The 19,876-nt window shown below is 42.5% G+C and overlaps 1 protein-coding gene across 1 annotated transcript; it reads left to right on the forward strand.

Moving 5' to 3' along the window:
• Window positions 1-940: 940 nt before the first annotated feature.
• Window positions 941-19,183, forward strand: LOC116407657 (vicilin-like seed storage protein At2g18540). The gene is made up of 4 exons (XM_031893398.1): window positions 941-1,915; window positions 2,299-2,372; window positions 3,310-3,800; window positions 19,160-19,183. The coding sequence occupies exons 2-4, from the start codon at window positions 2,327-2,329 to the stop codon at window positions 19,181-19,183; spliced, it is 561 nt and encodes a 186-aa protein (XP_031749258.1). The 5' UTR covers window positions 941-1,915; window positions 2,299-2,326.
• The last annotated feature ends 693 nt before the right edge of the window (window positions 19,184-19,876 follow it).

A 19,876-nucleotide genomic window follows, 5' to 3' on the forward strand; every position in this document is an offset into this window, starting at 1 on the left:
CAGCAATTAGCCAATCAGCGATCATTGTGTAAACCCTCCACCGTGACATCATGCCGGACTTCCCGGGCAGGCGAGGTGGCAACCCTATTCTAGGTACAGGATCTGCCTTACCTGTACCAGTCTGTTCCAAAGGACAGATTCTTGTTGGGCCCTTCAGCTCTCTGAGCCCACTTGCAGCTTCCTGAACACTGGAACTTTCATTCTCCTCCCCCTGACTTCCTTTGCCAGGCTTTCCAGTTTCCTTTTCCTGTTTGTGGCTCCCAGGCTGCTTTGCAATTTCCTGCAGCCCTGAGCTTGCTGTTCCGATGGTTGCTAGGCAGCTGCCCACAACAAACAGGCACAGGCTCAGTGCTAGTTCCACTACAGGGAATAGCTGCAGGGGGAGGGGTAAGTGTGGGAACCCAACACTTCCTCCCTACAGATATATATGAAAGTAAACACAATATAAGAGGGAAAGGTGCCAAGAAATGGTAAAATAAAACTAAATGCAATGTGAAAGTAAACTATAGAGCTAAAAAAAAGCAACAGGGAAAGAGCAGCCGAGGGATCTTCGTCTCCGACAAGACTGATCAGCTATGGGTTTGAACCAGCTCCGAGACTCCATTCAGAATTTCAGCCTTGACAACTGCGCTCTGGGGAACCAGGGCTACAATCGGGTCCTACTGCAGCTGTTTGGGCTCACAGGGCACGGCAAGTCTGCCCTCATAAACTCACTCAGATATGTTCTGAATGGAAGAAAGTATGAAATCCATGCCAAATCAGGGGTGATTTCAAGTGGGGGTGCTGTAACCATGGAGAGGAGAGCCTACACACTCACACCCACCATCATGGTGGTGGACAACAGAGGGTTTGGAAGGATGAACGACCTTGAGATGAGAATGATTTACACTCAGCTGGGTACGTAAGCAGCTGCATTAATATGCAACTTCTTGTTTTCTATTTTGCCCTCTTGACAGCTATATAATACTTATTGTAGTATGTATAGATCCTAAAAACATATTTTCCTCTTGTGGTTTTTGTATGCTTATTTAATACACCTTAATGCTTTTACATTTCATGAATAAAAATTAAGAACAGTAATGGTTTCATTTAATTTTAGGGAAAATTGTTTTAACTGTTGTCATCAGCGGTGAACCTAACTTCCCACTTTACATGCTGAAGTCGTGCCAACAAAATTAAGAGATCAATAATGCTACCAGTTTTCACTGTTCCCATTCAACTTGGTCTGCTTTTCATAGGTTTTATAACTTTCATATGTTTGCCAAATGCCTTTCTTCTATATCCATACACAAGAACACATTTGTGTCTATTTGCCGGATAATACAACTTGATTTGCTTCCAAAATAAGGTTCTACTAGATATTGTTCCTGCTATGGCAACGCCTGAAAACGTAATTATGGCATTAACTACCAAACAAAGAACCAATAAACCTGTCCAACTAGGTTTTCAGGAGGGTGTGTGGGCACCACTGGAGACAAACAACTCACAACACACAAATTTGATCTTAGGGGCTTACAATGTATGGGTCTTTGCAAGCCTTATATACATTTATACATGTAGAATTATACATTTGTTTAAGTGCAGAAACCAGAAATGCCCCTATCACACAAGTGCTTTGAGAATGGGCACTAAGTGGCACTCAATTCCGTTGAAAGGCAGTGTGCAAAGTGCAAAGTGCCAAAAATGGCCGTTTGCTGAGTTCATGTGTAAATTACATCACCGTTTGTAAATGAATCTAAGAAAATGGCTTCATCTAAGAGTATTTATAGGATTTATTTCTACTTCCAGGTAATTTTGTGCCCCTCAATAGGAAGGTGGAATGGAGAGGAAGTTATGAAGACTTTGTGTCCCAGCTGGAGGATTCCGAGTTGGACCCAAATTATACAGACTTTATAGTTCCGATATTTGTTTGTAGGTAAGAAATGTACTTACTTACTTACCTTTTGTTCATCCCACACTTGAGCATAGAAATGAGGCATGGTAATCTAGTATCAATGAATGGTTTTCCCGTTGCGGGGGGATAGGGAGGGGGTGACATCACTCCAACTTGCAGCACAGAAGAGTGACTGAAGTTTATTAGAGCACAAGTCACATGGCTGAGGGCACCTGGGAAACTCGGTCAAATTTCTGACAAAATCCCCTTAACTGTTGGGTCCAGTTGTTGTAGAGGGCTGTGGTACAGATATCATCAAGGAAATAGGTAGGTTGTAAAATCCTCTTAGGCTGCCAATTCAACCAAACATCCCAGATTCTACTCCTCTGATGCCAGTTTCCTTCTGTTGCATATTTTATTTGCAGGGTGCTGCACACATTGCCAGAGCAGGAGATGCAACAAATTACAACTTTTTTTAAAAACTGCAGAGACCTCACAGGTAAAAATCAATTATATACAAAAGTGAATGTTTAATGTCTGTAAGTGCAATCTAGGTATATATCATTCTATAATCTAACTGACTGAGTACAGACAGCTAAAACAAGTGTATGCATGGTTTTTGGGACAGGTATAGCCTTATTTCTGCCATTAGTAAATAATGAAATTAGAATCTTGTTTACTTGACACAAGGTGGTTGCATCCATGAACATTCAGATGCAGCCAAGTTTCCTTACCATGTTGTCGCATTATGTCTCTTCTAGTAAACACAGATGAAAGAAACACCAAAGTTCACCACCAGGTGGTGCATGGTCTATGGTGTTTTATATTATGTTTTGCTGGCAAGTCTTTGCACTCTAGCACCATCCAGAGGCAGGATTCAACACTCAAAAAATGGTGTCTGGACATGGTGAAAGAAAATGTAAAAATTTGCTGACTGCATCTGTATTAAAATGAATGCAACACTCGTCTGACCAAATCAGTTCAGTTTCACCTCTGAACTCTAAAGTCAAAGCAGTCCAATGAGATCTAGAAAATTGGCATATATAAAAAAGCCATTTTTTCTGGCAGTCAAGAAAGTGAGTGCCACTGGGAATATATATGAGAATTATTACTGGTAATGATGTGCTACACTAACAATAGTTAGTGTATTGTAATAGTGCAGGGGTATGAGAGTGCTTGAGTTCCTAACCTGTGTGGAAGGTGAGGAAGATATTGAGTAAAGGGTTTTACCCCTTTCCAGCAGCACCCAGTGACACATACACAGAGAGTCCACACAAAATATTATCATTTTGGATTAAAGCCTTCAAATTAATAATCTAGTAAACTGCTGTGTAATGCACAATACATTATAAATTGTGGAAAAAACATAGTGTAACTTGCAATATGGTGGGTATCGCTTATGCTACATGCATATTTTGTTTTTTTCTGTATTTAAGGTGTTTTCCCAATCGTTGTTCTCACCTTCAAAACCAGTGGGAATTATTCTGAAGCTGAAAAGATGTTTAAATGTTTGGGGGCAGAGGTGGTTGTGGCAGTGGAGAATTACTCTGAAGAGGATCAGATACAGACACTGGAGAGAAGTAGAGATTTCCTCAACCTCATTAAATCTGCTTTGGATAATGTCACATTCCGTATGGGGAACCCAAGGAACCCAAGGGAAGAACGTATAAAGAGAAAGAAATTCCTGCTAAGATATGTCCATGATATTGACATGGAAGAAAAAAGGAAACAAGAGGAGTATAGGAGAAGATTTATGGATAGGAAACGATTTGAGGCTAGGAGAAGTTTTTTTGCTAGGAAAAGAGAGGAGGCTATGAGAAAAAGAGAGGCTAGAAAAGAGGAGGAAGCTAGGAATAGAGCAGAGGAGGCTAGGAGGAGAGAAGAAGAGGCTAGGGAAAGAGAGGTGGCTAGGAGGAGACAAGAGGAGGCTAGGGAAAGAGAGGAGGCTAGGAGGAGAGAAGAAGAGGCTAGGGAAAGAGAGGAGGCTAAGAGGAGAGAAGAAGAGGCTAGGGAAAGAGAGGAGGCTAGGAGGAGAGAAGAAGAGGCTAGGGAAAGAGAGGTGGCTAGGAGGAGACAAGAGGAGGCTAGGGAAAGAGAGGAGGCTAGGAGGAGAGAAGAAGAGGCTTGGGAAAGAGAGGTGGCTAGGAGGAGACAAGAGGAGGCTAGGGAAAGAGAGCAGGCTAGGAGGAGAGAAGAAGAGGCCAGGGAAAGAGAGGTGGCTAGGAGAAGACAAGAGGAGGCTAGGAGGAGAGAAGAAGAGGCTAGGAGAGAAGAAGAGGCTAGAAGGAGAGCTGAGGAGCAAAGAAGGGAGAATGAAAGGAGCTGCTGTATTCAGTAACAATTTGCAATTTCATAATGTTTGAAAAGGGAAAGTTCACCTTTTTATTCCATACACACCCTCTTCTGTTCATATCCGCTCTCTGAATTCCAAACTACTCAAAAAATAGAAAGCAAGGAGCAGTTCACATTATATATCTACTAAAAGGTTGAAGTCCTACAAAATCTAGCCTCATATAGAAGCAGATAGTAGCAGAAACAATCCGCTGTTGATAGTTTAGTGAACAAATTAAATTACTCCTAAAAGTTCTTGAATCAATATAAAAGCAATGTCAAAGCTTTCCTAGTAATTATAGTTACTGTTTTCTGATTTGTGCTCGTTTGCACTTACATCTGAGCCTGTTGTTATATTTAGATAATGTGATTGTAATTATCAGCCTTCACACTGATGGCAGTTTAACCAGACTGGATATGAAAAAGACATAAAAGACTCAAAATACCCTTTTTGTGATGGACATTTTCTAATATGTATTAGTAGGTCTGTCAGTGAGGTCAAATTCATCTCAATCAATCAGGTGCCTTTAGATTTGGAGAGAATTTAACATGTAACTTTAAAGGAGAAGGAAAGGCTAGTAAAGAGTTAATCCCAAGCTGCAGGCATACCTTCAGTTCTCTCAATAGGGCCCTTAAGTCTCCCCATATTTCAGAAGCCAAACAGGAAGAAAAAACGCTGAGCTGTGTAAAGAGGATTCCCATAATGCCTCACTCCTGCACAGACCCTACGACCAGGACTGTAGGTGGAGCATGCGCATGTCTCTCTTCAGTGAGCACGCAGAAGCAGGCGCGCTCCCCTTCCATCAGACCCTCTGCACAGTACTGCACGTCCCACTTGCGTCGGGAGGGGGGGATTCGCGCAGGCGCATTAGGTTAAGCGACGCCATGTTGGACTAATTTAAATATCCGACATGGCGGCCGCAATGAACGATGTATACTGAGAAGTCGACGCGCACTGCTGCAAATAGACAAGACATTAAGGTACAAAAAGGTAGCGATCAGCTAAAGGGACTTCAGGACTTTTGAGAGTTTAACCCTTTCCTTCTCCTTTAAATAAATAATGGAATGGTCACTTATTTGCAGGATTATACAGAAATTACCACCTATACTCTCTCCTAATGATTTGAATGTAGTCTGCACACCTACTAGCTAACTTTCAGTCCTGAAGCAGGTAGTTATAGTTTACCCAGTAAAAAACAAAACAGGGAAGCACTTACCGCTCAGCCCAAGTGTGCTACTCGCGGACCCGTTCCTAGATGGATCCCAAAAGTAAAAAGTTATCATTTACCACAATGCTTCCACTTGCTGAACTGTCAGAGAGCTCCACACTGTCTCATTTCCATAGAGATAAAGGCATATTGGCAATACATTTCCATTAAAGCACTATACTAAATCTTACAGTGCCTTCTGTCACTTTATGGGTATTTATGAAAATCCAAAAAGTCATGATGTGTAATTATAGCTGATTTAATAATGATAATTATTGCACTTTTATAATAAATTATAGAATTATATGAAATAAACAGTTCAACTTTTTTTGGTGAATTTTCTTGCATCTATAATTACATATTCCAGCAAAACTAGGGGATGCGGTGGGACAGCATCATGGCTGGGTTTACAACCTTTTTAAACTAGAAAGTGCCACCTTTTTTTTTTCTTTTTTTGCTCAATGGTATCATTTTTGCTTAAATATTTTATAATCAGGTTAGCTGCCATGGAGAAACCAGTTAAGCTTTGCAAATGAAATGCAATGATCATATTGGCTCTCCTATATCATTGAGATAAAATAAAGTCGTTTTTTTTATTTTGTATTACACTTTTTATTAACTTTTTTATATCACAGCTAAAGTTATGTAGTTTAGATACAATTTCAGAAATCTGTATCTGTCAGTAAATAATCATCTTTACAGTTTTCTCTTTCTCCTGATTCTGTTTTGACTCTCTCGATTTATTTTCTATACACAGTAATGTCTGTATCGGCTTTGGCTTACCGTAATCCTTGTTAAAGGCCAGTAATACCATAAGTTGCCCATTATTTTACCTATAAACTATGTCTATACCAGTGGTGTATACATTTCAGGCCAACTGAGTGCACAGTAGATTCTTGCATTGGGTCGGGTACTACAAAAACATGGACTGTTAGTAGTTTTTTTTAGGCTACAACCTGATTGGCTCTGTTTGGCTTGGCCGAGGGGAGAGGAGGACACAAATTGGATAAGTTTGCACCAAGCACCAAAAACATTCTATAATGCATTGTACCATAGCCCTTTAAGAAATACTCCCTAATGACTTACCTCTTATTCTCCTCCAATGGAATACTGAGAAACAAACTATACTGCTGTAACACTTGTTTGACTTAAATAAGGCAAATCCTGGCTAGTAGCATAGTGTAGAGCATGTGTTACATGCGACCCTTACTACTTGGGCATGGGCCTCCGCTAAGAGGGAGATTTACTATGGAGCAAGGGTGTAGTTGAACTACACCTAGCTGAGGTTGTGTGGTGCAGATGATATAAATGGACGCCAGAGGATTCTTATGGTAAACTATAATACAGATTTATTGTCCAAGACACAGATGCAGGGTTGTCATATACTCAAAAAGAGGTTGTGGGAGCACTCCAAGGCTAAATAGAGTATACAAATACAATGGAAGTGCAACTGATCTGGCCAAATTAACTACAAACATACAAAAAGAAAAAGGGATTGATCAATGCACATTCCCTGGTCCCCTGTTTCATAAGTAAATTGTCTATTAGTTTCATGCTAGTGCATACAGTATATTGACAAGAAACAGGGGCTTTTAGTTACAAAATTATGATCATAAGATTGGTAAGCCACTATACCACGTCAACGTAAACCCCGTATGGTGGTCCTATCTATTTACCTCTGGTCATATTTTTCAAAGGCTGGCACTCCCGTGCACTATTGCCATTCTTGACCTGGGGGCTGGTTTGAATCAGAGGGCTTAGTCACTCCCATGCCTTATGCTTATATAGAGAGAGATTGCCTGGTTCCCCAGGCCCAATCCTCCCCCGCTTGCGGCTTGTAAAGGAGAAGACTGCCCATTAACCAACACCCATTCTTTTTAAAGGCATAAGACCACCATTAAAGGGACGGGTGTGGGGGTGCTGAACCCACATGGAAGTTTGGCCATTCTTTCTGCAGAATTAAATCTGCTAAACTACATAAATACACAAAAGGAGGTTGTGGGAGCACTCCAAGGCTAAATAAAGTATACAAATACAATGGAAGTGCAACTGATCTGGCCAAATTAACTACAAACATACAAAAAGACGTGGTATGGGGGCTTACCAATCTTATGATCATAATTTTGTAACTCAAAACCCCTGTTTTTTGTCAATATACTGTATGCACTAGCATGAAACTAATAGATGGTTTGCTTATGAAACAGGGGACCAGGGAATGTGCATTGATCAATCCCTTTTTCTTTTTGTATGTTTATCATATACTCACAAGCAGTTGATATAGAATTGTCACAGCGGTAAATAGCAGTTGTGACCATTAAGAACAGTATAGCCCAACATGGAGATGTGCAGAGTATTAGCTGAGAGCCCAAGATGGATGCCCTTTACTGGAACGGATCCCTTCCAGCCAACGGTGGTTCAGGGGTAAGTACTGCCTGATACCTGTGTCTTAACTGTGGTCCCTACAGCAAGGCATACAGAGCCTGGGGTAGGCTAAACCCTTAATAACTCCTTTGGTGGGGCAAATGGCTACCCTTTCTAGCTAGACTGACTGTACTCACCTCTCCTAGAGAGTGCTATGAAATATTCTGCTGTGCTTACTAGTTCTCATTCACGGGGCCCTGTCCCCGACTTTAGTTGTTCCAGTAGTGTTACTGGGGCCTGACTACTCCCAGGCTCAGATGGGGCTCTGCCTAGGACACAGCATGCAGCCAAAAGAGAAAGACACTCCCTCCTGCCAGGCACTATATCAGTCTGCAGGGGGAGTGGTCAACCTGTATAGACCTATAAGGATATCAGTTACATAACTGAACCTGGGCCCTGCCCAATAACAGTAAAGATAGTGAAGAGGTAGGGGTAAAGCCATAGGGAGCTTAACCCTATGGGTCACTACACTGCCAGACAGATTCCCCCCCCCCCCAAAAATGGAAAATGATAGATGCCCCCACAAACATTTTTAGAATGAATCCATTTGGTAGAAGAGACCAGGAAACTGGAAGCAATGACAAATGTCATACATAATAACACCAAAATGTATTGGGATACCTTGGCTAAAAGCAATTAAGTTATTGTAAATCTTGTTCTGAGTAATACAGAGTAATGACTTGTTGGTGACTCCCTTTAAAGGGGAACTCTAGATATGTTAAAGAGCCCCACACAACACAGAAACCCCTAATATACCCGTCACTGTAATCTGTTCCTTCAAAGGGTAGGAATGAATACCATTTTTATATGCTGAAATCCAGCTGCAAAACAGTTCTACTCTTTCTGCATCATTTGAAATCCTGGCAGGGGAGGAGGGACTGAAACACTGATGTTACAAATTGTAACAACTTCCCCACAGCTTACAGGAAGCATGCAGGAACTACATAACCCACAATGCACTGCACTGGGATGTTCCTTTCCTTATTGACATCACATGTGCAGGAAGTCAGTGATCCCCAACCCATGGCTCGTGAGCAACATGTTGCTCACCAACCTCTCGAATGTTGCTCCCAGTGTCCCCAAAGCCGTTTTTTTTTTTTTTTTAAACTTTGGGGCAAGTTTTGGTTGAATAAAAACAAGATTTCCTACCAAATAAAGCCCCTGTAAGCTGATAGGGTGCATAGAGGCTGCCTAATAGCCAATCACAGCCCTTATTTGGCAACTTCATCATTTTTTATGATGTTTGTGTTTCTCCTCAAGGCTTTGTAGGTTTCACTGTGGCTCACGAGTAAGAAAGGTTGGGGGGCCCTGCTCAAAGTAGTCAGCCGAATCAACAGGGGGCGGAGCTTAGGAAAGTATTCCAAACAATATTATTATTATTTAAATTGATGTATATTTAAAGTTGCTTGAAATTGTTGTCATTTTGAAAAAATTTGTGTTTGGGTGAAATTCCCCTTTAAGAAAAATTTAATAAAGAGATGGTTTATGAAAAAATGTTACCCCTACTTCCCCCCCCCCCTTTCTTTTTTGTACCCACCACCTATTTTGAAAATAAAGAAAGATTATATATCCCTGTAAGAGCAGCTGGGCTTGAACTACACATATAAATACTGATTACTGGATACTAATAGGGCCCCATTCCCGTATCCCTACTCATTGGCAGCTCCGAACATGTGGTCAGCAGGGTTCTAGCCAATCCTGGCTGTAAATGTCCAACCAATAGCACTCTGCCATATTCAGATTATGGGGCATATTTGTCAAGGAGTGAGAATGAATTCATGCAGTTGTTTGGTTACAGGAGCCTGTAGGGAAAAACCAGAAACACCGTGATTTGTTCATTGTCACTGGATTCTAATCGGTTGTTTATAAAATTCTGACAAAAATAAAGCAACAGGAGCGAAATTATTCTGTAAGCACAAAACTAATGTAGGGACCCATAGGGTTAAGCTCCCTATGGTGTTATCCCTTATCTTTATGTTATCTGTACTGTTATAGGGCAGAGCCCTCTACACTCAGATTACAGTTATTAGGCTGCCCCCTATAGGTTTAGTGCACGTTGACCACTCCCCTTGTGCAGACTATATAGTGTCTTGCACAAGGAAGTGTCTTCCTCTTTGGCTGCTGTTGTCCTAAGGCTTCACGTCACTGAGCCTGAGGCATTCGGCCCCAGTAAAGAGAACCTGCCATTTGTAAGTCGGGAACAGGGCCCCGTGAACGAGGTAAAGCCAGCACAGTCAGTTTATTAATAGCACCCTCTAGAAGTGGTGAGACAGTCAGCTTATTTAGTAAGGGCAGTCTATAGCCCCAACCAGGAGTTGTAAAAGGGTTTAGTCCACCCCGGCTCTGTAGTCGTTCTTTAGGGACCGGTTTTATTAGACGCCAGGTACCAGTGTTAGGAGCTCTCCCCTGGACCACAGTCGGCCGGAACACTCCCTTCTGAAAGGTCTATATCTCGGGTGTCAACTAATCCTCTGTGCATCCTCCAAGTGGGTTATTCTGTGTCTAAGTGTCACCTTTGTATTATCCACGGTGATCACAAGTTCTATACTGCTGTGTCTGTGAGTATAACCCTGCTGCACTATCAAGCTGTGCCTTTGTTCAATAAAATTACTATAGTTCATGAGCAAGAACCTTTCTGGCGTCCATTATTCTATCTGCACCACACACGCTCTATATAGTTGTAGTCCAACTACACCCTCAACTCCATTAGTACCTCCCATATAGCGGAGGCCCACTCCTGTGTATTAAGGTCGCATGTAACACATGCTCTATATACCATTACTAGCCTGGGTTTTGCCATATCATAGCCAAACAAGTGTTACACTAATAAAGCAACATTTCTACATATTTTGTTTGGGGAGATTATTTAATAGGCCACTTAACATAATATAAACTGTCTGTTGGTTACGTATTCATTCTGGGGATATAGGTTTCCTTTAACGTTTCAGCAGGTATGTACCATTACATTAAAGGGCCCATTTATCAAAGTATGATTGAATCCGAATACAAAAAACTTTTTGTACTGTGCGTATTTTCACCGATTTTTTCGCTAATTTGCACGACTTTTCGTACTGTGCGTCAAGAATTATTGACAAAATTATATTTGTCGCAGTAAGAATGAAAGTTTCGGATTCATTCAAGCTTGGGTATAGTGACTTCCCTTGGGCCGGGTTGGAGCTGCAGAGTGCCATTGAGCCCTATGGGAGACTTTCCTTGGGCCAGGTTGGAGCTGCAGAGTGCCATTGAGCCCTATGGGAGACTTTCCTTGGGCTGGGTTGGAGCTGCAGAGTGCCATTGAGTCCTATGGGAGACTTTCCTTGGGCCGGGTTGGAGCTGCAGGGTGCCATTGAGCCCTATGGGAGACTTTCCTTGGGCCAGGTTGGAGCTGCAGAGTGCCATTGAGCCCTATGGGAGACTTTCCTTGGGCCGGGTTGGAGCTGCAGAGTGCCATTGAGCCCTATGGGAGACTTTCCTTGGGCCGGGTTGGAGCTGCAGAGTGCCATTGAGCCCTATGGGAGACTTTCCTTGGGCCGGGTTGGAGCTGCAGGGTGCCATTGAGCCCTATGGGAGACTTTCCTTGGGCCAGGTTGGAGCTGCAGGGTGCCATTGAGCCCTATGGGAGGCTTCCAAAATCATGCACTGAAGGTGCAAAGTCAGAAAGGTTTTCCCGCCATTTACAATCGTTCGGATGTGAAAATTTTGTGACTTTCGGATCGCCAATATGATATTATCGTACTAATACTATTTTTTAGAAAGCATCTGAATTTTACCCATTTCGTGATTCAAACTCGTACTTTGATGAATGAGCCCCAAAGTCCTATTTATTGGTGCTTTTGGATTTTCATTCATGTCAGTGAAAAAACAGGTACAGAGGGAAATCCAGCCATTTTCATTTTCAGTAAAATCTGAAAGACAGGGATGATTGGAATCAGAATATTTTAGGTCAGTATTTTTAGGTGCATTTATCAACATTCTCATTTTAGTGCCCTTAGAGGTTTTTGAAACCACAAAAAAAAACTCATTTTCACTAAAGCCACAAATGCCAAGTCATTTATTAAAACAGCCTTTTCTAAAAAGCAAGAACAAAAAATCACATGAAAAGAATCCTCACAAACCTCTAACCCCACAAAAAAATTGTTTTCATAAGAATTCTCGTGCACTTTAAAAAAACCCACGAAACCTCCCAACCCAGGAAGCAAAGAAAGACTGTTCCAATTTGCCTAGGGCAGCTCACATTAACTTCTACATGATCCCTTGAACTTTTAGATGGTGTATTTTTTTTTCCGTTGATTTTTTGTTCAATAAATTACAAATTTTTAGAGAAATTAGTACAGGTATGGGATCCGTTATCCGGAAGCCCGATATCTAGAAAGCTCTGAATTACGGAAGGCCATCTCCCTTAGACTCCATTTTAATCAAATAATTCTGATTTTTAAAATTGATTTCCTTTTTCTCTGTAATAATAAAACAGTACCTGTACTTGATCCCAACTAAGATATAATTACCCCTTATTGGGGGCAGAACAGCCCTATTGGGTTTATTTAATGGTTAAATGATTCCTTTTTCTCTGTAATAATAAAACAGTACCTGTACTTGATCCCAACTAAGATATAATTACCCCTTATTGGGGCAGAACAGTCCTATTGGGTTTATTTCATGGTTAAATGATTCCCTTTTCTCTGTAATAATAAAACAGTACCTGTACTTGATCCCAACTAAGATATAAATAATCCTTATTGGGGGCAGAACAGCCCTATTGGGTTTATTTCATGGTTAAATGATTCCCTTTTCTCTGTAATAATAAAACAGTACCTGTACTTGATCCCAACTAAGATATAATTACCCCTTATTGGGGCAGAACAGCCCTATTGGGTTTATTTCATGGTTAAATGATTCCCTTTTCTCTGTAATAATAAAACAGTACCTGTACTTGATCCCAACTAAGATATAATTACCTTTTATTGGGGCAGAACAGCCCTATTGGGGGCACTAAATACACAATAAAGAACAATGCAAAGATAAGTGTAAGTGTATGTGTATGTGTGTGCTTGGGAAAGTTGTAAATAAGTGTGTATGTGTGCAAAATTGTAATAATGACAAAGATGGAAGAAAAAATGGGAAAAAAAAATTTAGACAGTTGAGATAGAAATAAGCAAAATAAACAGTGGTAGAGAGTTGTAGTTCAGCTTACCCAAGGCAGGCAGGCGATCAGGGGCGACCAATCTGGCAGGAAGGCAGCAAGTCCAACGTGCGCAGCAGGAGTGAGGAGCCGACAGTAGGCGGAGATATTTAAAGGGACAGCAGTGGACACGTCATCAATGCGTGTCCACTGCTGTCATTGGCTGGAGCGACCGATCGGTGCGGCTGGGGGACCGGATCGGTGAGTATGTGGTTCATTGCTCATTGTCTAGGGGGTTGCGCAGGGTTTACAAGCGCTGCGCTGCTTTAAAAGCGAGCGCAGCGCTTGTAAACCTGATAGTGCCATAGGACGTAGAATCTACGTCCTATGGCACTAAAAGGGTTAAACTGATTTTTTGTTCCCAGCGGTTTATATCAATGGGCACCTCACGTTACATGGGGAATATGTATACAGAGCCTAAACCTCTTAGAGCTAAGGGTGCAAAGATTGCAACATGTTCAAATGTTTTATTCTGTAATTATGGCCACACAAACCAGAATAATTTGTATGTAAATCAAACAAGTTAATTAATAATGGCATCTGTTACACTCTGAATAAATTCTGAATTGATGTGAACTAAAGAAAACTACTTCTACCTCCAAGAATCCTGCAGGAAATGATTCCCATGTGTGTTCCCAGCCATTTGCCCTAAGAACAGCTTTGCTTTTGTGCATCATCATATCTGTCCCCGGCAGTGTCCCCAGGCTCATGAGCACAGCAGGTCTTCAGCTAAGGGTTCTGTCTGTCTGTACCTCCCTCTTCCTTCCTACAGGGAACTGGAAGTAGATTGAAGTAGATTTCAGCATTCTGCAGGTCACTGATTCATTCACAGTTGGACAGGGATCCAAGCAGCCCATCTTATCACATTCACACATCTAACAACTATAAATTATGTGAAAAGACAGGCTTTAAGCAGTGCACACACATTCTAATCTAATTCTGCCTTACCGCCCCCCCCCAAAGATATTTTTTGCAGTGGAACCCAGGCCGCTGCTGCAGACCCTCCATCTTTTCATGTTCCATTCATTTCCCCTGTTCCTGTTCTTTACCTCTAAAGTTCAATCCAAAATTTCCTCTGCAAAGTGCCTGTGTGTATGTATAATTTTATTTATATAGCACTGGTCTGTACTCTTTTTAATACTGAAAAATTGCCCCTGCCCCATATACAAAACTTACTGGCACAACTAGGAAAGTAAACGAACGTGGGCCAATGCACTAAGGTTGGATCTAATATTTTTAAATGGGTTGAAATAATCCTATAGGGATTTTGGGATTGAATTCTAGAGGTCAGACGCATCGAGAACAATGTATAAGACAAGAGATCTCATTGGATGTGGATGGTATTAAAAGAAGGTGGTTCTGAGAGGCACAGAGGGGATGGACAGGAATATGTAAATTGTCACATCCGTAAGTGGAAAACAATGTAATGGGGGACAGTGGGGTTAAGCGCTCTAACCAGTTGGCAGCACCCAGTGATTATCTCTCTGTTTCTCCTTTTTTTAAGTTAGCAATTTTTTTTTAGTACAGATTGAACTTGGGCACTGTATATAACTAATTGTCTTGATAATGAGGGTGTAATGAAAAATTCCTTACCGGCATGGCGGGGACGCCCGCCGCGCCGTCTTGCTTCAGTGCCGGCCACTTCCTAGTGCGTGCCGCGTGCGCATCGCTGTAATTTATAGGCGCTTCCCGCTGGTGTGATGAATCCAGCGCGCAATGGAGCCAAGTTTAAATGTATTTAAAGGGACTTTGTTTACTTTTTCGTTGCCCGTGATAGGATTGATTCCTGGTGCCTTTCCTGAGCCTTGTGCGTTAGTTCCTGTATCCTGCTAGTGTTTTCCTGTGGTTTTGACCCGGCCTGTTCCCAACTATTCTGCTATCCGTATCCTGACTCCGGCTTGTACATTGACCTTGATTTCTGCCTGATCCAGCTGTTTGATAATCCGGTTTTTACCCTTGCCTGTCTGACAATCCCTGATTCCTGCCTGCCTCGACCCAGCCTGCCTGACGACGAACTTGCCCAATCCTTTTGTACCATGATCTTCGGCCTAACTAACTTTATCTACAGTCGTGCCCCTTTGCTTGCCAGAACTCTTCGCCTTGTTCCCCTAGTTAAGTCCAGGTGGCATCTGAGTAGCTGAGGGCTCCTCCCGAAGCCAAAGGCGGTCACAATACTGGTGAAGCCGAGCCGAGACCAGGGAACTTGGCATCAGTTCTGGTTTAGGGTGCCGACCGTGACAGAGGGGGGTTTTTAAAGGGGTTATCTCCAAAGGCACAGTACCATATAGATAGAAGATGTTTCTATCATTTCTAAGTTACAACGTGACCAGCTGAGCAGATATAGGCTTGATTTGGCCACCCACAAACTGGGCCCAATGGGGCTGATTGGGATTACCCAGTGCGGCCTACGGAGACCTGTCAGACTAGGAACATATCAACTCACCGATGGGATCCTCGTCCGAAGGGATTTCAACCCAGCTCAACTGATATGTGACCAGTTTCAGACCGACACTAAAGCACCGGCACTAATAAAGTTGTAAATACTGATCTCACTAGCAGTGCTCAGTTGACTTACAAAGTGCTAGTGATACTGTACATGCCAGTGCCCAATACAGTCATTGAATAGAAGCCAATGCCAGTTTAGAAGGCACTTTTTAACCCTTTAAAAAATAAAAACAATATTGACCTATCCTACAAAAGGGCATTTAATTTGGCTGGTTATTCTTAGCCTTGTTTGTATGGAACACCGAGAATCAAGTTACTGGATTAAAAAAAAGCATCAACAACAAGGTTCTCCCTCTAAAATGCCCCTGTAATTTTTCCTATGTGAGGGGATAAACCTATAGCCAAGTCAGATTATTACTTGTAAGATAAAAGGAAGGAATAATACCGTAAAGAATTATAAACCTTGGAAGGAAGTGGCTGCAGAAAATAAGCGAAACAGAAAGAAAAATCAGGACTGCAACTCATAAAAATATTTTTATTATTTAAAGCACCCTGGCCCAGATTTATCACTGCTCATTTTTTAACGAGCAGTAACAATAGTAAAAAAAAGTGTGTCCAGAGTTTTAAAAATTCCTTTTTGGAGCTATTTCATAAATGACATGATTTCACTAATTTATGAAGATGCCCATAGACCTGTATTGTGTTAAAACTAGCACAAGGCTCGATTTCCTGCAACTACAAACTGATAAGCACAATCTCTGCCCATAGCAAACAATAAAAATATAAAAACAGGTTTTAGCTGGCAGACACTTGAAACCAGCATACATGATTATTAGTCAATTAGCTGAATGAGAATTGGAATTCTTGATCTAGGTATTTGGCTAAATCCAGTAAATATGGAATTTGCAATTGTGCACCCTATATTGGCTGATGAAACTATGGATGCACCAATTTCTTCAAGAAAGATTTGAAAAGAAAACTATACCCCAAACAATGTAGGTCTCTATAAAAATATATTACATAGGGGGACATGGCCATGACTCTGGGACAGACGTGTACAGAGGAGCTCTGGAGTAGGAACCCCTAATCCCTGACTAAAGAGCCTACACTGCTTGATTATTAACATTGATCAGTGCCTCTGCCACCCAAATGTCACCCAAACCGGTAAAGAAACCCTCGCAAACGGAACTGCAGACCCTTCAGGTAAGCAATCTGTAAAAATCAAGATGGCTGCATGCATTCAAGAGCAGAGGGTGCAGCACCACAATCGAACAAACTACTGCTACACAACCTGCTAAAGACACAGAACAAGAGTACCCCGGTGACAGTGAGTCCTCCACAACACCTATTACTGAAAAGCCATGTGACTTTTTCTATCTGAGCTCAAAGGGTCTATTCAGGCTGACATTACTAGAAATCTCTGAAATGGCCATACTGTAGAAACTAAAACAGAAGAAATTAATTATACATAGTCTTTGCTTTCTGACACAGTATCAGTTCAATCTGAACAAATATTATCTCTTAAAAGTAAACTAGCAGATTTGGCTGACCGCATATGCAGGAACAACTTAAAGGCTAAATTAGCGCCATGTAGAACACTATATTTATTCTGCAGAAAGCTTTAGCATACCTGAGTAGCCAGCCCTAGAAGTTCCCTCTGTTTGTTTAAGATAGCAGCTGCCATTTTAGCCTGGTCTTCTGTAGCTTCCTGCTGTAGCTCTAGCCATTGGTAGCTGAGATCACACATTCTGATGGGAGGGGGGAGTAAGTTCTTATGAATTCGTATGGGAGGGGGAGCAGGAGAGGGGAGGGGGAGAAAGGAGCAGACTAAGCAGACACGTGCCCAAACCTGAAGGAGCCCTAAAGGAGAGGAAGTCTGATACAGTACAAAAATGTACAAAAATGATAGAGGACTCAGTGCAGCTTTTCTGTGAGTGCTTATGGCTGTATTTGCATCAGGGGTCCTCAGTCCTCGTGAGCCACAGTCAAATGTAAAAAGACTTGGAGAGCAACAAAAGCATCTTAAATTGTAAAGTCATATATAGGGTTTGCTACTTGGCCAGACCACGCACCAGTTGATCTTGATTTGCACCAGATTCCAATTCCATCTTCCAATTGGAAATCAAACAACACCACCCTATCACAGAAATAACACATAATGAAAATAATAAAATTAACAACAGATTACTTTGAGCTATATGCTGCACCATTACAAGACTGGACTACTGTAACTCCCTATTAATTGGCCTTCCCCTGCAAAGACTGCCCCCTCTCCAGTCCATAATGAATCCTGCTGCCAGGCTCATACACCTCTCCAACCGCTCCTCCTCTGCCGTGCCACTCTGCCAATCCCCCTGCCATGCCACTCTGCCAATCCCCCTGCCGTGCCACTCTGCCAACCCCCCTGCCGTGCCACTCTGCCAACCCCCCTGCCGTGCCACTCTGCCAATCCCCCTGCCGTGCCACTCTGCCAATCCCCCTGCCGTGCCACTCTGCCAATCCCCCTGCCGTGCCACTCTGCCAATCCCCCTGCCGTGCCACTCTGCCAATCCCCCTGCCGTGCCACTCTGCCAATCCCCCTGCCGTGCCACTCTGCCAATCCCCCTGCCGTGCCACTCTGCCAATCCCCCTGCCGTGCCACTCTGCCAATCCCCCTGCTGTGCCACTCTGCCAACCCCCCTGCCGTGCCACTCTGCCAATCCCCCTGCCGTGCCACTCTGCCAATCCCCCTGCTGTGCCACTCTGCCAACCCCCCTGCCGTGCCACTCTGCCAGTCCCCCTGCCGTGCCACTCTGCCAATCCCCCTGCCGTGCCACTCTGCCAATCCCTGCACTGGCTTCCCCTACCATCCAGGATAAAATTCAAACTCCTGACTCTCACATTTAAAGCAGTTCATAACTCTGCCCCACCCTACATCTCTGAACTCATCTCTAGGTACCATCCAACCCGCTTGTTACCCCCCTACTGACCTGCTCCTCAACTCCTCTCTCATTCCCTCCTCACACGCTCGCATTCAAGACTTTGCAAGGGCTGCCCCCCCTTCTCTGGAATTCGCTCCCACAAACTGTCAGACTTTCTCCCAATCTCTCTGCCTTCAAGAAATCTCTAAAAACACATTTATTCAGAGAAGCTTACCCTAATCTAGTTTAGCAATACCCTGTGCCCCACCTCTCACAACTCTGTCATGCCCATTCCCACACCTTGTGTCTCAACCCTTTCTCCTTGTAGATTGTAAGCTCTTTTGGGCAGGGCCCTCTTCACCTCTTGTATCGGTTATTGATTGCTTTATATGTTACTCCTTGTAGAGTGTAAGCTCTTTTGGGCAGGGCTCTCTTCCCCTCCTGTATCGGTTATTGATTGCTTTATATGTTACTCCTTGTAGATTGTAAGCTCTTTTGGGCAGGGCTCCCTTCCCCTCCTGTATCGGTTACTGATTGCTTTATATGTTACTCTGTATGTCCAATGTATGAAACCCACTTATTGTACAGCGCTGCGGGATATGTTGGCGCTTTATAAATAAATGTTAATAATAATAATAATAATTACAAGACAACATAAACTGCATTCAAGTGAAGAACTGGCCCAAAAAGTAATCACCCTAAATAGGGAAATAAACACCATAAATATGGAGACGGTGGCTTATTAAAGCCTGAGGTTGCTTATAAATATAGTGGCAGCTGTCAATCTTCATTTGGTCCATAGGTGGAGAGGGTGTTTAACTTGTAAATCCATTTTCCGATCAAACTGTTTCAAAATCAGTTTCCTGTCACCTCCTCTTTTTGGTACATACCCATGAACTGTTGACTGACTGGATGTTTTTCCAACATGTCTTGCTACTGGTGATGTAGTCTTACCCAATCTCACATCACTTCTATTCTCTCCAATCCTATTTGTCAGTGTTCTAGTTGTCTCTCCACATGGGCATTTAAGTATGTATATAACAAAGTTGGATCGGCATTTAATGTAATCAGGCACCTCATATTCTCTACCAGTAATGAAATGTATCATGACAAAGTTACAATTAACACACCTCCTGCAGTTTAACACTTAACCAAGTCCCCTGTGGGTTCTTAGGTGGCTCGCTCAGAGCATGGACCAATAGGTCCCTCAAGCTAGTGGCCCACTTGTATGCCATCATTGGTGAATTATTGACATTCACTCTGAACTGAGTGAATGTACATAAAAAGTTCCCTATGGGTCATGTTGATTGTTTTTCGCTGAGATGGCTGCTTTTGTAACTAATTGTTTCTTGAGGTTCCTACACCTGACTGTTTTGCCAACCTGACTGTCCCTTCTCAACCTGTCAGTTACAGCTTCTAAATGCTAAAGGACTCCTGCTGGACAAATATGGCAGCCCCCTCATAGGGGTACATGGAGGATCAGATGGGTAATGTAACATGTTTTGTGGCTGTTGACTGG

Source organism: Xenopus tropicalis, chromosome 9 (assembly GCF_000004195.4).
Source record: "Xenopus tropicalis strain Nigerian chromosome 9, UCB_Xtro_10.0, whole genome shotgun sequence".
Classification (NCBI taxonomy): Eukaryota; Metazoa; Chordata; class Amphibia; order Anura; family Pipidae; genus Xenopus; species Xenopus tropicalis.